Source organism: Scyliorhinus canicula, chromosome 11 (genome assembly GCF_902713615.1).
Source record: "Scyliorhinus canicula chromosome 11, sScyCan1.1, whole genome shotgun sequence".
In the NCBI taxonomy this organism is placed as follows: Eukaryota; Metazoa; Chordata; class Chondrichthyes; order Carcharhiniformes; family Scyliorhinidae; genus Scyliorhinus; species Scyliorhinus canicula.
This window is the reverse complement of record NC_052156.1, coordinates 97,624,012-97,642,019: the sequence shown is the minus strand read 5'-3', so window position 1 is coordinate 97,642,019 and position 18,008 is coordinate 97,624,012. Positions and strand designations below refer to the sequence as shown.

The 18,008-nt window shown below is 45.5% G+C and overlaps 1 protein-coding gene across 1 annotated transcript in view; it reads left to right on the top strand.

Moving 5' to 3' along the window:
• LOC119973215 (mitochondrial 10-formyltetrahydrofolate dehydrogenase-like) overlaps positions 1-18,008 on the top strand; it is a 265,097-nt gene that overhangs the window by 242,222 nt on the left and 4,867 nt on the right. Inside the window, 9 exon segments of the mRNA XM_038810876.1 lie at positions 2,197-2,297; positions 2,418-2,506; positions 2,508-2,516; positions 2,628-2,676; positions 2,679-2,740; positions 2,742-2,792; position 2,947; positions 8,182-8,265; positions 8,268-8,286. Of these exon segments, the coding sequence (XP_038666804.1) occupies positions 2,197-2,297; positions 2,418-2,506; positions 2,508-2,516; positions 2,628-2,676; positions 2,679-2,740; positions 2,742-2,792; position 2,947; positions 8,182-8,265; positions 8,268-8,286 (465 nt within the window).

Below are 18,008 nucleotides of genomic sequence, written 5' to 3'. Positions count from 1 at the left end.
GATTCACTTTGGAAAGAATAACAGGATTTCGGAATATTTGGCTAATGGTAAAATTCTTGGTAGTGTGGATGAGCAGAGGGATTTCGGTGTCCATGTACATAGATCCCTGAAAGTTGCCACCCAGGTTGATAGGGTTGTGAAGAAGGCCTATGGTGTGTTGGCCTTTATTGGTAAAGGGATTGAGTTCCGGAGCCATGAGGTCATGTTGCAGCTGTACAAAACTCTGGTACGGCCGCATTTGGAGTATTGCGTACAGTTCTGGTCGCCTCATTATAGGAAGGACGTGGAAGCTTTGGAACGGGTGCAGAGGAGATTTACCAGGATGTTGCCTGGTATGGAGGGAAAATCTTATGAGGAAAGGCTGATGGACTTGAGGTTGTTTTCGTTAGAGAGAAGAAGGTTAAGAGGTGACTTAATAGAGGCATACAAAATGATGAGAGGGTTAGATAGGGTGGACAGTGAGAGCCTTCTCCCGCGGATGGAGGTGGCTAGCACGAGGGGACATAGCCTTAAATTGAGGGGTAATAGATATAGGACAGAGGTCAGAGGTAGGTTTTGTACGCAAAGAGTGGTGAGGCCGTGGAATGCCCTACCTGCAACAGTAGTGAATTCGCCAACATTGAAGGCATTTAAAAGTTTATTGGATAAGCATATGGATGATAATGGCATAGTGTAGGTTAGATGGCCTTTAGTTTTTGACTTCCCATGTCGGTGCAACATCGTGGGCCGAAGGGCCTGTACTGCGCTGTATCGTTCTATGTTCTATGTTCTAGGTGCCACCCAACGTGTGACCTCCGCCTATATGTCACCACCAGAAGTATGTATTATGACTCTTTTGGTTGTTGTGCAAAACCTATAGATCACTGCATCTTCATGAGAGAAAATAACATTAGATCAATTGTACACAGAAAGATACAATGCAAATAGAGAGAATTTCAGACCAGAATGAGAGAAATTAAGAAATGCAAAATGTTGGAAAGACACAAAACTGTGGAGAACAGCTAAAGTGCCTTGTCCATTGAATAGCTGGGATCTCTACAAGATGGAGAATGGCCTTTTTAATCTTCCACTCTTTCCTGAGGCTTTATGATGGTGGTGAAAATACAGAAAATCCTGCTTCAGTGACCCAGATTACTGTTTACCTTAGAAAAAGATAAACAGTAATCTGGGCCACTGAAGCAGGAGATGCAGCCCAAGACGATCGATGGTTGGTAAGGATACGACATGAGATTGGAAAATCTCCTTGGGGAAGGGAGATTAGAACATAGAACAGTACAGAACAGGCCCTTCAGCCCTCGATGTTGTGCCGAGCAATGATCACCCTACTCAAACCCACGTATCCACCCTATACCCGTAACCCAACAACCCCCACCCCCCCCACCCTACTTTTTTAGGACACTACGGGCAATTTAGCATGGCCAATCCACCTAACCCGCACATCTTTGGACAGTGGGAGGAAACCGGAGCACCCGGAGGAAACCCACGCACACACGGGGAGGACGTGCAGACTCTGCACAGATAGTGACCCAGCCGGGAACCGAACCTGGGACCCTGGAGCTGTGAAGCATTTATGCTAACCACCATGCTACCGTGCTGCCACATGAAGATTGATGGGGAATTAAAAGTTTTGAATGAAGGAAAACCCTCTGTACCAAACTCAATCATCTTAATGGGTAAAGAGGCAGGTTCACAGTACTCTAGGGTGTAGCTGATGATTCACCAGAAAGAATGGAACATATAGGGGTAAAACATGTTTAGAAATTGTTCTTTTAATGAATGAGCAGCCCTGACACAGCCAGAAACATCAGATACAGATAAATGCAGTTTGATTCTTACCTTGCAGAAAGCACTAACATCCATCATTCAGTAAATACTCAATGACAATTTGTGAAAGTAATATTTTATTTTTACTGCATGAGAGCAATTATATACAGATTTCTGATATAGCTTCACCTCTTAATAGTGTGGGATTGAAACAGGAATTTTCTTCCACATGGGATTGGCTCCTGCAAAAATAGATGGTTATTATAGATCATAGTATCTTTGGCCTAAACTGGTCCATGCCAAGCAAAAAGCTAGTTTGCCATGCATTTCACCCATATCCCTCTAAACCTTTCCTATCCATGTTATTGTTGAACAATGTTAAACTAGATATGAACAAGTGATGATAACTGAGCTTTAACATCTGTTTAACAGTTGTGCTGTGAGTAATCTGAAAAAGGTCTCTTTGGAACTGGGTGGGAAGTCACCGCTCATCATCTTTAATGACTGTGACCTTGACAAAGCTGTGAGAATGGTGAGTGCTGCCTAAGACATCCCCGTCCTTCCACTCTACCCAGAAATCAGAACTGGTCCCATTTCTGTTCATCAAACACAGCAATTAGTCTATAAAATCCTTATTTTTTGCATCATCTTCAGGGTATGGAGCAGTATATTTCATAAGGGGGAGAATTGCATTGGTGCTTGGGCGTTGTTTGTTGAAGAGTCTGTCCACGATGAATTTGTGTCGGCGAGTGGTAAGTAACCATGAAACTGTCCTCGTTCAGTGTTTTTTCCAGTCTTAAAGAGAAAAATGCACAGTTTGTGTGCAATGTCTTATATTGTACTTCCCACCCTATTTCATACAGGTTGAGGAGATTAAGAAGATGAAAATTGGTGATCCTTTGAACAGATCAACAATCATGGACCACAAAACCATAAAGCTCACCTGGAAAAGTTGCTTAAATACTGTGAAATTGGAGGTGAAGGAAGGAGCGACGCTGGTATATGGGGGGAAATCTGTTTACCACCTGGTATGAAGTCTTCACTTTATCGAAATGGATAAAAAAGCAATTGCAAATTTCATATGGTTCATTTGATGAATCTTCAGTGCTCCATTTTCACACTCCCGTTAGGGGGACGGTGGCATAGTGGTATTGTCGCTCGACTAATAATCCAGAGACCCAGGGTAATGATCTCGGGACCCGGGACCACAGCAGCTGGTGAAATTTAAACTCAATAAAATACCTGGAATTAAAAGTCTAATGATGACCATGAAACCATTGTCAATTGTCATAAAACCCATCTGATTCAGTAATGCCCCTTAGGAATGGAAATCTGCCATCCTTTCCTGGTCTGGCCTACATGTAATAATAATTTTTATTGTAGGCTACACTGCAATGAAGTTACTGTGAAAAAGCCTCTATCGCCACATTCCGGCGCTTGTTCGGGTACAAAGAGGGAGAATTCAGAATATTCAAATTATCTAATAGCACGTCTTTTGGTACTTGTGGGAGGAAACCGAAGCATCCAGGGAAACCCGAAGCATCCAAGAGGAAACCCACGCAGACACGCAGACAACGTGCAGACAGAGAGTGACCCAAGCCGGGAATTGAACCTGGGACTCTGGTACTGTTAAGTCATAGTGTTAACCACTATGATACCGTGCTCAGATCCACAGCAATGTGGTTGACTCTTAACTGCCCTCCTAAGCCACTCAGTTGTATTCAACCGCTACAAATAAACACAAAAAGAAATTATTCGAATCGGCAGGCAGAAACCTAATGGAGAGAAAGTTTTGCTGTGCTTCTTTCCAAGTCTGCACCGAACTGAGAAACAAAATGGAGCTGGCCTGGCTTTTTAGAATCTACAGCAACTCTCTGACATGCTTGACCAATCCCATACGAGAGCAAAAGATACACCACAATTTCAGAGGCACCCATTGGCCTGCTGGTCAAGACCATCAAAATGACATCACGGGCTATGCCACAGAGCATCCAGAGGTGACCTGGACCAGTACATTAAAGTCTGCAGTTTAAAACAAATTCTGTAATGTTGCAGGGACAGAGGTTAAAAAAGAAACACGAAACAGACAAGGATTTGCCAGTTCCTTGCACATCTACTGGATGCACTGCAGGAACTCGCCTAAGGCTCCTTAGGCAGCATCTTCCCAAACCCACGATCACACCATCTAGAAAACAAGAGCAGAATGGTAACCAGGAAACCTCACCCACCTGGAGGTTCCTCTCCAAGTCACTCGCTAACCCCGACTTGGGAATATATCGCTGTTCCTTCACGTCGCTGGATCAAAATCCTAGAACTCAGGAAGGGGACATAATTATGAGATGATTGAAAGAAGGTATAGTCTTTACACTGAGAGTGGTGTGTGAGTGGAATGCATGCCAGCAGAGGGTAGTGGTGGTCCGAGTCATTAGGGACATTTAAACGACTCTTAGACCAGGCACTATGGACAGCAGTAAATTGAAGGGGTGTAGGTTAGGGTGATCTAGAATAGGATAAATGGTTGGCACAAACATCGTGGGCTGAAGGGTCCTATATTGTGCTGTACTGTTGCTATGTTCTAACTCCTTCCCTAATAGCACCTGTGGGTGTACCTACACCTAAAGGACTGTAGCCGTTCAAGAAGGCAGCTCACCATCACCTTCTGAAGAGCAAACTAGGAATGGGCAATAAATGCTGTCCTATCTAGCGTCGCCACAGTCTGTAAATGCTATTTTTTGTGAGGGCCATGAAGAATCCAGCACGAGTTTGTAGAATTGACACGAAATAACTTTATTTATAATTACATATATACAACAGCAGCAGTACTCCACTACTGCTCTCTCTTCTCTAGCTGATTCCACACTGGCCAGCTCTGTTTATACAGGTGACTCTGCTAATGATTTCTCCGCCCCCCACCCCCCCAATTGGGGAAGCTCATACTCTCTAAGGATTGTGGGATCGCCATTAGTCCCCAGCCAGTTGTAATCAGGCAGGTTACAACAGAATTTTAAAAAGTTAAATAAAGGCAAGAACAGAAGATGATTTGGAAAACTGGAAGACTATAAGATGGTAGAATGCAACAAGAGAGGATGTGTACTACTTTAGGAACAGGATTCGGCCATTTAATCTCTCGAACCTGTACCATCATTCAGTGGAGATCATGGATATCTTTGATCTGACTTCATATACCCCGCCACCGCCCCCATGTCACCATAGATGAATGTAAATGTCGCCACAGTCCCAGAGGACCATAGGCTGCTCTCTCCTTTGAGAGCTGACTGGTGGTGATTTAACACGCAGGGACAAGGCTTGAGAAGACTAGAGTCCTTGAATAACAATCAGTCACTACGGGAATTGAGCCCATGCGTTGGTGTCATTCCATTATCACAAACCAGCCATCCAGCCAAACTGAGCGAACACACAAAAATCAATCAATCTCAGACACTTATTCCAGCATCAATTGCCATTTGTAGGAGAGAAATTCTAAACTTCCACCACCATTTGTGTTTAAAGTGTTTTCTCCAATTCCTGAAAGGTCTCCCTATTAATTTGGAGGACGGATGCCTTTTTGTCATCGGCAATAGTTTCTCTCGATCCACAACAGTTACCCCCTCCTTAATATCTTCCCGACTTGGGTCAATGTCTGTGCGGAGTCTGCACGTTCTCCCGTGTCTGCGTGGGTTTCTGCGGGTGCTCCGGTTCCTCCCACAGTCCAAGTTGCCCTTAGTATCCAGAAAAGGTTAGGTGGGTTGCAGGGATGGGTTGGAGGCTTGGGCTTGTGTGGGGAGTTCTTTTTGGCAGCCAGTGCACACTCGATGGGCGGGTGGTCTCCTTCTGCACTGTAAATTCTATGATCTTCAAAACCTCACTCAAATCACAACCTTTACTGTCTAAATTCTAGAGAATACAATCTTAGTTTATTTAATCTCTCCTTGTAGTTTGGACCATTGAATTCCAGCTTCATTCTAGTAAGCTAAACTACTCCCTCCATGGCCAATATATTAACATTGGTGTTGGTTCAAGATGGGGGATGGTGTTGGTTAATGATGGGGGCAGGCGTTGGTAATGACAAAGGCTGGTGTTGGTTCATGATGGGGGATGGTGTTGGTTAATGATGGGGGCAGGCGTTGGTAATGACAAAGGCTGGTGTTGGTTCATGATGGGGGATGGTGTTGGTAATGAAGGTGACTGGTGTTGGTTAATGATGGGGGGATGGTGTTGGTTATGATGGGGGATGGTGTTGGTTAATGATGGGGGATGGTGTTGGTTAATGATGGGGGATGGTGTTGGTAATGAAGGTGACTGGTGTTGGTTAATGATGGGGGATGGTGTTGGTTAATGATGGGGGATGGTGTTGGTAATGAAGGTGACTGGTGTTGGTAATGAAGGTGAACTGGTGTTGGTTCATCATGGGGATGGTGTTGGGAATGACAAGGGATGGTGTTGTTATGTTGGGGATGGTGTTGGTTCATGATGGGAATGGTGTTAGTTAATGATGAGGGATGGTGTTGGTTAATGATGGGGATGGTGTTGGTTAATGATGGGGATGGTGTTGGTTAATGATGGGGGATGGTGTTGGTTAATGATGGGGGATGGTGTTGGTTAATGATGGGGGATGGTGTTGGTTAATGATGGGGGATGGTGTTGGTTAATGATGGGGGATGGTGTTGGTTTAATGATGGGGGATGGTGTTGGTTAATGATGGGGGATGGTGTTGGTTAATGATGGGATGGGTGGTATGAGGGGATGGTGTTGGTTAATGATGGGGATGGTGTTGGTTAATGATGGGGGATGGTGTTGGTTAATGATGGGGGATGGTGTTGGTTAATGATGGGGGATGGTGTGGTTAATGATGGGGGATGTTGTTGGTTAATGATGGGGGATGGTGTTGGTTAATGATGGGGGATGGTGTTGGTTAATGATGGGGGATGGTGTTGGTAATTGATGGGGGATGGTGTTGGTTAATGATGGGGATGGTTGTGGTTAATGATGGGGATGGTGTTGGCAATGACAGGGACTGGTGTTGGTAAATTATGGGGATCGTGTTGGTAATGACTGGGGTGGTATTGTAATGACGGGCTGGTGATTGTTAATGAGGGAGGATGGTGTTGGTTAATGATGGGGATGTTGTTGGTTAATGATGGGGGATGGTGTTGGTTAATGATGGGGATGGTGTTGGTTAATGATGGGGGATGGTGTTGGTTAATGATGGGGGATGTTGTTGGTTAATGATGGGGATGGTGTTGGTTAATGAGGGGGATGGTGTTGGTTATGATGGGGGATGTTGGTTAATGATGGGGGCTGGTGTTTGTAATGATGGGGGCTGGTGTTGGTTATTGATGGGGGATGGTGTTGGTTAATGATGGGGGCTGGTGTTGTAATGAAGGGAGCTGGTGTTCCTAATGATGGGGGCTGGTGTTTGTAATGATGGGGGCTGGTGTTGGTTATTGATGGGGGCTGGTGTTTCTAATGAAGGGGCTGGTGTTGGTTATTGATGGGGCTGGTGTTTGTAATGAAGGGAGCTAGGTGTTCGTTAATGATGGGTGCTTGGTGTTTGTAATGAAGGGGCTGGTGTTTGTAATGAAGGGGCTGGTGTTGTTGAATGAAGGGGCTGTGTTGGGTTGATGAAGGGGCTTGGTGTTGGTTGATGAAGGGGCTGGTGTTGTTATTGATGGGGGATGGTGTTGGTAATGAAGGGGGCTGGTTTTGTAATGAAGGGGCTGGTGTTGGTTGATGAAGGGGCTGGTGTTGGTTGATGAAGGGGCTGGTGTTGGTTGATGAAGGGGCTGGTGTTGGTTATTGATGGGGAATGGTGTTGTAATGAAGGGGGCTGGTTTTGGTAATGAAGGGGCTGGTGTTGGTTGATGAAGGGGCTGGTGTTGGTTGATGAAGGGGCTGGTGTTGGTTATTGATGGGGAATGGTGTTGGTTCATGATGGGGGCTGGTGTTGAAGCTATTGAATGGAGTGCACTTGGTGTAAAAGGAGCAGGAGTCAAATGGAGGTAGTTTATTCACAATATGTAATCAACATACACAAATAATGCAGGATCCGAAAGACATTTCCAGAAATTAACCAATGTTAATTAAAGTTGTAAAGTTTATATTTTACTGAATCAACACTTCATTTTTTGTCACTTCTTGAAATAAAATTCAAAATTTGTTAACTTGCATCAATGGACAGTTAGTTGATCAAGAACACCACAGAAGAATCTGACAGGGCAATCACCAGTTAATCAAACTTGAGTTCAGATCCCCTTGTAAGTGATGATGAACATACAGGGCTTTGGTCTTGAATCCTGGGAAAAGAACATGAGTTCAGGTAGAATCTATATGTGTGCCCATGGATGGAAGTCTCATAGTAGTTGTCAGCCTTGGCTCAGTGTCAGTCACTCCATCTTCAATTGTTTATTTTTTCTGTAGGTTTCTTCATGGAGCCAACAGTATTCACTGATGTGGAGGATGAAATGTTCATTGCCAAAGAGGAATCTTTTGGACCAGTGATGGTTATTCTAAATTCCAAGATGGGTGAGTTGGATGCTGAAATGGAGCAGGTCGCTGAGTGAGTAAGAAAAGGTTTGCGGTCAGCACTTTACAATAAAGCAAATGACCGTTTAATACAGACACAACGTGTGTGCTGCTATCTCTGTCTGTATCCTGGGCTGTGCAGTGATTGATGAGGAAGGAAAGGCTGTGGAGAGATCTGTGTGTATCAAAGACAATAACAGGTTCTGAAAGAATTAAGCGAGATTTCTTTGGCTATTAAGATATTTTGTTTGATGGTTCCCTGCCGAGGATTTATTGTATAACCTCCTTCTGTTTGGAAAATCAACAATTCACCACTATTCTCTACATAAAATCATAAGAAATAGGAGCAGGAGTAGGCCATTCCGCAATGTCATTCAATAAGCCTTAACTCCACTTCCCCACTTGCCCCTTGTTGTTCAAACTAGGATGAAACCGTTTGGATAGGGTGACTGACTTTTCTTCTTTGAGCACCACCAACTTTTCAAGTTCTTCCTCTTTTATCTCCGTTTTTATTCTGTTCAATTTCTATACTACCTTCTTCTTCACTGCTACAGTAACAGCATCCTCCTCTTTATTTATAAACTTTATTGTCATAAGTAGGCTTACATTACCACTGCAATGAAGTTATTGTGAAAATCCCTTAGTCACCACATTCCGGCGCCTGTTCGGGTACACAGAGGGAGAATTCAAAATGTTCAATTCACCAAACAGTACATCTTTCAGGACTTGTGGGGGGAAACCGGAACACCCGGAGGAAACCCACGCAGACACCGCACAGACAGTGACCCAAGCCAGGAATCGAACCTGGGACTCTGGCGTGTGAATCAACTGTGCGAACCACTGTGCTGACATGGGCTAGTGAAGACAGATGTTCATTTTGTACCTTCGCCATACCTGCTGCTTCCATAAAATTATGTCCTTGTTCACTAATCACCCTTGCTTTTACTATCCTTTTACTCTTCAAATGTTTTTGAATAACTAATCCATTCATTACATCCTTTTTGACCTTGCCATATCCTTTTCCAGTTCTCTCCTGTACTTTCTTGCATTCAGCTTGATTTTCCTCTGCACCTGTCATTTAATGCAAGCTTTGGTTTTCTGTGGTTGAACATTGGTGGGGTGGTAAATATTGAGGAGGATTATATTCGATTATAGGAGGATACAGACAGACTGGTCAGATGGGCTGATCAGTGGTGAATGGAATTCAATCCGGATAAGTGTAAGGTGATGCACTTGGGCAGGACAAACAAGGCAAGGGAAATAAACAACTGGATCCTGGGAAGCACCAAGGATAGAGGGATCTTAGTGTGCGTGCACTTTAAAAATATATATATTTTTCTTAAAGTTTGCATTTTTACATTGTACAAGAAATGAATGAAATAGTGACAATTTACATGTTGTTCCTTTTTAGCACCCACTTTCTGCTGTCTCCAGGTCCTATACAGGCCCTTTTTTTCACCATCGATGGATTGTTTGCTGTTTGTCTTATTCTTATGGCTTCGTGATGGGCCCTCCCTGGGCTCCCCTTTGGCATTTCCTTGGGCCTGTCCCCAATGTCCCCAGGAGGTGGAGTTGGCCCTAGACAGTGCTTCGCTTCAGAGTCCCACCCTACTTCCGTCCCTAACTCTTTCTCCCATTTCTCCCTTGTTCCACCCAGTGGAGACCTTGTCCTTTCTCCCATTCTCCCTTGTTCCACCCAGTGGAGACCTTGTCCTTTCTCCCATTTCTCCCTTGTTCCGCTCAGTGGAGACCGTGTCCTTTGTAAGAGTCGTCCGATATGTACCCGGAGTTCCCCTTTTCCGGACTTCTGGGTCCAGTAACCCCTCAACATTGTGCTCTCTGGGCCCTACGGTACCTCATCATCTCCTTGCACAGAAGTTTTTAATTTGCAAATGTTGGTTTCCCGTCTCTCTGTCAGCTCTTCCAGGGCTGCAAGTCTGTCACCTGTGTGGAAGTTCCTAACTGCTACTTGATGCACGATCAATTGCACAAAGACGAGAGTTGAATACAACTGAAGCTTTATTACTCTAAGATATGTGGCCTCCTACAGCAGCTGGCGAAATGGTTACTGTACGGGGAGCACACATATTTATACTCTGCCTACTGGGCGGAACCAGCAGGCAGGGACGACCCCCGTACCTGGAGTACAGGGCCTTACCACACACCACCTAACATCAGTGGTGACTACCACACTAGTGTCCCTCCATCTTGTCGCCACCTTTTAAGAGGTGGCGTCTAGCGTGGCTGGTGGAAGGAAACCTGTAGTTGCCGCAGATGGGGGGCATGGTGGACACCTTGGTTAGACCGAAATACTGCCTCATCTGGTTCCAGATTCTTAGTGTTGCTACTACCACTGGGGCGGTTGAGTGTTTTGCCGGCGGGAATGGGAGTGCTGTCATAGCGAGGGCTTGGAGGGTCGTTCCTGTGCAGGAGGATTCCTCCATCCTCACCCATTCCATGTTTGGTTCCTTCACCCATCCCCTAACTCTCTCGGCCGTGGCTGCCCAGTGGTAGTATTGCAAGTTCGGGGGGGTGGGCAGGCCTCCCATGCTTCTTCTCCTTTTGCAGTGTTGTTTTAGGGATTCTTGGATATCTCTCTCCCCCCACTTGTTTCAGGCAATGCTCTGCCCCTGCCCTTCTCGGATTCACCGGGAAAACCTCACTTTTGCACAGGTTGAGTTTGCAACCTGAGAAGGCTCCGAACTCTTCAAGGAACTTCATGATTTTGTTCATGCCGTGTTGCGGGTCCAAGATGTGGGGGAGCAAATCATCCTCATAGAGTGAGACTCTGTGCTCTGTGCTTCCTCTTTGGATTCCCTTGCAGTCTTTTGCATCTCACAGGATGATCGGCAGGAGTTCAATTGCCAGGGGAAACAGGAGCGGGGTTAGCGGGCATCCTGGCCTGGTGTCTCTGTTCAACTGGAAGTATTCAGAGCTGGTGGTGATTGCCCGAATGCTCACCTTGAGAGTGTTCTACAGGAGTTTCACACATGAGATGAACCCTGTCCCTAGCCCGAACCACTCCAGATGGGGAGAGAATTACATTCGACAGCCATCTGATCTTCACAGTTAGTTGCCTACCCCTAACAAAGACTGTTAGTCCTCTGCAACCACCTAAGTACGCAGTTCTCCAGTCTCATGGCCAGGACCATGAGACCATAAGACATAGGAGCAGAATTAGGCCACTCGGCCCAGTGAGTCTGCTCCGCCATTCAATCATGGCTGATATTTTCTCATTCCCATTCTCCTGCCTACTCCCCATAACCCCTTCGCATCCACATTGAACAGCAAAATGGGTCTGTATGATCCACATGCCGTTGGGCCTTTGTCTTTATGGAGGCCTGTGTTAGCGTTGGAGGCAGGGTGCCCTTCGCCAGTGAGTCTGCAAATATCTCACACAGGTGCGGAGCGAAAGCTGATGCAATGTTTTGTAAAGGTCCGTTGGGAACCCGTCGGGTCTCAGTGCTTTCCCATGGAGTTGATGCTCTCCATGACCTCTCCCAGTCCTATTGATCCTTCCAGCTCCCCCCCCCCCCATTTATTGTCCCCCACGTTTATTGTCAGTTAAGGAACTGTTTCATCCCTAAGTCCCCGTCGGGGGGCTCGGAGGTGTACAGTCCCCCGGTAGAAGGCCATGAACGCTTCGTTGACCATTTCTTGGTTCGGCTACCAGTCTGTCTCTGTTGTCCCTCACCTGTGCTATTTCCCTAGTGGCTGCCTGCTTTCTCAGCTGGTGAGCCTTCTCTCCGTGTTCATGAAAAGTCCTCCGTGCTTGGCGGAGTTGGTGCACTGCCTTCCTGGCGGATATCAGTTTAAGTTCATTTGTAGCTTTTTCCTCTCCGCCAGAAGCTCTACGGTCGGAGCCTCGGGAGTATCTTCTGTCAACCTCCAGGAATGGAGTTGATCAGTTGTTGCCGGGCTGCCATCTCTTCCCTATCTCTGCGAGACTTGTAGACTATTATTTCTCCCCTAATCACCGCCTTCAGTGCCTCCAAGAACGTGGAAGGTGAGACATCTCTTGTTCCAGTTGTTAGTAACGTGCTTGCCTATGACCTGTGATGTTTTCTGGCAGAAGGCCTTGTCTGCAAGAGCCATGTCCAACCTCCATGAGCATGTTGCGCACAACCTGTTCCAACCTCACATCCATGTAAAGAATTTGTAAGGAGCATCCAGGAGAGTTTTTTAGAGCAGTATATAAATAGTCCAACTCGGGAAGGGGCCATACTGAACCTGGGACTGGCGAATGATCCCGGCCAGGTGGTTGAAGTTTCAGTCAGTGATTACTTTGGGAATAGTGATCACAATTCCGTAAGTTTTAGAATACTCATGGACAAAGACGAGAGTGGTCCTAAAGGAAGAGTGCTAAATTGGGGAAAGGCCGAGTATAACAAAATTCGTCAGGAGCTAGGGAATGTGGATTGGGAGCAGCTGTTTAAGGAAATGAAAAAATGAAATGAAATGAAAATCCACATAAATCCACATTTGAAATGTGGGAGTCTTTTAAGGAAAGGTTGATCAGAGTGCAGGACAGACATGTCCCTGTGAAAATGAGGGATAGAAATGGCAAGATTAGGGAACCATGGATGACGGGTGGAATTGTGAGACTAGCTAAAATGAAAAAGGATCTAGGCGACTTAAAACTGATGAAGCTTTGGAGGATATCGGGTAAGTAGGACAAATCTCAAACGCGCAATAAAGAGGGCTAAACGAGGTCATGAAATATCTTTGGCTAACAGGGTTAAGGAAAGTCCCAAAGCCTTTTATTCGTATATAAGGAGCAAGAGGGTAACTAGAGAAAGGGTTGGCCCACTCAAAGACAAAAGAGGGAATTTATGCGTGGATGTCAGCGGAAATGGATGAGATTCTTAATGAGTACTTTGCATCGGTATTCACCAAGGAGAGGGACATGACTGATGTTGAGGCTAGGGATGGATGTTTAAATACTCTAGGTCAAGTCGGCATAAGGAAGGGGGAAGTTTTGGGTATTCTAAAAGGCATTAAGGTGGACAAGTCCCCAGGTCTGGATGGGATCTATCCCAGGTTACTGAGGGAAGCGAGGGACGAAATAGCTGGGGCCTTAACAGATATCTTTACAGCATCCTTGAGCACGGGTGAGGTCCCGGAGGACTGGAGAATTGCTAATGTCCCTTTTACACACCCATTAAGATCTACTCATGCACAACAGTACTACAAACTAAACTATCTCTAACGCTAACACCTGTACTTAACTTTGGGTGCCCACTTAGAGGAACAATAGCCGTTGTTCGGATTTGAGGCTGTTGGGTTTGAAGAGAATCAGGAGAACAGCTAAGGTCGTCCGTCTGGTAGCGAGCGTTGACCTTGCTTCTGGTGGTGCTGATGGACGGGTCTCTCCGCCTGAGGGCCAAGTCCAAGAGGGCGAATCTCTCGTGGGGGTTCCTTCTTATATTTGGAGGGGCTTCACGCGCTTTTAGGTGGGCCTTAAACTTGGTCCCAATTAATTGGGCCGCTTCTCGATCATTGTTATCGATCTTGTCCATTAAAGCGGTGGGTGCCCTGATGGCTGGGCGTGTCTTAGGTGGCCGTTGGCCTTGCTTTGCCGGGATGTCTGCAACAGTATCAACTACCTGAGTGTCAGTCCTTTGTTTCTCGGAGATGGGCCATCAATATGCTATTTGACCCAGAGTTTCGATTCCGTTTGGTAACTGCTTCCCAAATATACATTCAGGCAGTGTGCCTGCTTGCTGTCTAGTATTTGTCCACATTTCCCTACATTCTCTGTGAGCATCCATTTTGTGTTCTGGAAGTGGCCATCCCAGCTGGCTACAAGTCCAATATATTTAAATGCACCGGAAGCCTGACTTCCACCCTTTAATTCTTTCCTCAAACCAGAGATTACAATAGCTTCGAAATCACTAGTCCCACCCCACAAAAAATTAATCGACATGCATCATAAAGATGCCAGAAAGATTTCCTTTATAGTGCCAGTAAAACATTGCCGGATCTGCTTTCAACTGGCAACAGCCTAACTTTAACAAAACTGATCTTACCGAAAAGTACCAGACTCTAGATGCATCATTCAATCCATCTCCACATTTGTTCAACTTCCAGAGTACCCCTTCTGTGTTAGCTGCCTCTTCAGGAGAACGGAGAAAAATGTCTCTTTGGAGCTGATGCCCCTGCAAAAAGGCAGCTTTTATATCTATAGATTTGCATTCCCATGCCTTTGTGGCTAATAGAGCCAAGAAGATCTTTAAAATAACCTTTTTAGGTGAATCTAGCCTTAAATCCTGATCTTCTAAGTTTTCTTCAAATCCCCTTGCCACAAGCCTGGCCTTTGCCTTATAAGTTCCATCCGGAAGAACCTTTTCCATGCAAATCCATCTGTGGGTTAGAGCTCTTTGTCCCCTATAGAACATAGAACAGTACAGCACAGAACAGGCCCTTCGGCCCTCAATGTTGTGCCGAGCCATGATCACCCTACTCAAACCCACGTATCCACCCTATACCCGTAACCCAACAACCCCCCCCTTAACCTTACTTTTATTAGGACACTACGGGCAATTTAGCATGGCCAATCCACCTAACCCGCACATCTTTGGACTGTGGGAGGAAACCGGAGCACCCGGAGGAAACCCACGCACACAGGGGGAGGACGTACAGACTCCACACAGACAGTGACCCAGCCGGGAATCGAACCTGGGACCCTGGAGCTGTGAAGCATTTATGCTAACCAGCATGCTACCCTGCTGCCCCTATCTAGTACTTCCGTGTATACCCCAAATTCACTGCAACTATGCAGTTCTTGCTGTTTGGCATCTTTGGTAACTTTTTCATCTAATTTATTGGAAGCCACCAAAATCTCACGTGCATGTGAGCTTCTACTCCTATTAGTATTTGTCGTCTTACTCGTGTTCCGAGATCTTGATAAACTATGTCCTCTCTCCCGCCTGGTATCTCGTTCTGTACTGCTACTGCTTGATCTTTCCCTTCTGCTGTGGGATGTCCTTTCAATAGTTCTCGACCTTTTCCTGTGGACCTGTTCACTATCCGATGTACTGTCTGAACTGGCACTGCGTTTCTGTGCCCTCCATTTTTGAACTTTGTGTTCCCAATACATTGGCTTAACCCCCTCCCCTGAATGCTATACATTCAACCAATGTTTATACTTTCCAGTGGCCTTCCCTGCTCTATTAATAACAGTTGCATCCTGCCATAGACTAGACCCTTCAGACTAGACAACTTTGGCAGTTGTCCTTTTGGGAAAATGGCCTGTTCTAATTCATCAGAAGTGTTGTGTTCCTCTACAGAAACCCTGTCCATATCAGTTAACTGGTCCTCATAGTCCTGTAACACGTGCGTACCAGATGACTCTGGTTCCTCGTCATGTCTGTCTGCTCTGTCTAAATTTGAAAATTTGTAATCTGTACCCATTATCCTTGATGAATGTACCCTAACAGTTTGATTGCCATGTTGCAAAATAATTGTTTTGCCATCTATGTCTATGATCTTCCCTGGGCCTTTCCATTCATTATAATTGTCTCTCTTATAGTATATTATGTCTCATTGCTGAAAAACGGTATCTGATGGCCGTACATTATGTCTTAAAGCTCTGTGAATTCTTTCAGAGACTTCTGTTTCCAAAAAAGCTTTTCTACTGCTATGTAATGCATTTAAATGCAGAGCAAAAGCAGAGCTAATTGTAGTCCCTTCCCAAGCTGGAGGCTGGTCATCCAAAAATGGAGGGAATTTTAGGATTTCTACCAAACACTAATTGATAGGGACTATAGCCCCCAACCATCTGCAACGAATTATTTGCATGCACTGCCCATGCTAAGGCTGAATTTAGCCTGCAATTCTGTCTATCTGCCAAAAATTTCTGGAGCATGTCATCTATTACCGCATGGTTTCTTTCACACACACCATTACTAAATGGGCTTTCTGCAGCCATATTCATAACTGATATTCACGTTTTAACACATATCCCTAAACTCACCATAGCAAATTCTCCCCCATTGTCCGTAAGGAATTTTGCCAGTGGGCCCATTCTTGTCCCTATCCATCTGTTAGATGTTTAGCTGCTGTTGTATAAAGAGTGAAAGGTCCTTCTCCTTTTCACAAACACCTTTATTTCACTTCAACAGACTTTGCACAAAACATTATCTTCACATCACCTGACACAAAGGCCACCTGAAGCCTCTTTACAAACAGTGTCAATTATTGGATATTTAGGGGCCTCACGGTAGCATGGTGGTTAGCATCAATGCTTCACAGCTCCAGGGTCCCAGTTTCGATTCCCGGCTGGGTCACTGTCTGTGTGGAGTCTGCACGTCCTCCCTGTGTGTGCGTGGGTTTCCTCCGGGTGCTCCGGTTTCCTCCCACAGTCCAAAGATGTGCGGGTTAGGTGGATTGGCCATGCTAAATTGCCCGTAGTGTAAGGTTAATGGGGGGGGGATTGTTGGGTTATACGGGTTACGTGGGTTTAAGTAGGGTGATCATTGCTCGGCACAACATCGAGGGCCGAAGGGCCTGTTCTGTGCTGTACTGTTCTAAGTCTAAGTCTTAACATAAATGAGACAACTAATTGGAATGTCTCTTAACCCATTACTTAACGTCCACATCCACTCTATCCAGGCCTCGCAGTATCATGTAAGTTTCAATAAGATCCCCCCTCATTCTTCTAAACTCCAATGAGTACAGACCCAGAATCCTCAACCGTTCCTCATACGACAAGTTCTTAATTCCAGGGATCATTCTTGCGAACCTCCTCTGGACCCTTTCCAAGGCCAGCACATCCTTCCTTAGGTATGGGGCCCACAACTACGTGCAATACTCCAAATGGAGTCTGACCACAGCCTCAGAAGTACATCCCTGGTCTTGTATTCTAGCCCTCTTGACGTGAATGCTAACATTGCATTTGCCTTCTTAACAGCCAACTGAACCTGTGCGTTAACCTTAAGAGAATCGTGAACAAGGACTCCCAAGTCCCTTTGTGCTTCTGATTTCCGAAGCATATCCCCATTTGGAAAATAGTCAATGCCTAATTTCCTTCTTCCATAGTGCATAACCTCACACTTTTCCACATTGTATTTCATTTGCCACTTCATTTCCCACTCTCCTAGCTTGTCCAAATCCTTCTGCAGCCCCCTTGCTTCCTCAATGCTACCTGTCCCTCCACAGATCTTTGTATGATCTGCAAACTTAGCAATAGTGCTTTCAGTTCCTTCTTCCAGATCATTAATGTATATTGTGAAAGGTTGTGGTCCCAGCATAGACCCCTGAGGCACACCACTAGTCACCGGCTGCCATCCTGAAAAACACCCTTTTATCCCCACTCTCTGCCTTCTGCCAGTCAGCCAATCCTCTATCCATGCCAGGATCTTACCCTGAACACCATGGGCCTTTAACTTATTTAACAGTCTCCTATGCGGCACCTTGTCAAAGGCCTTCTGGAAATCTAAATAAATCATGTCCACTGTATCTCCTCTGTCTAACATCCTTGTTACCTCCTCAAAGAACTCTTAACAGATTTGTCAGACACGACATCCCTTTGACAAAGCCGTGCTGACTCAGTTCTATTTTACCATGCACTTTCAAGCACTTCGCAATCTCATCTTTAATAATGGTCTCTAAAATCTACCACTGACCAAAGTCAAAGCCTATAACTTCCCGTCTCCTGCCTCCCTCCCTTCTTAAACAGGGGTGTTACATTAGCCACTTTCCAGTCCTCTGGGACCTTTCCT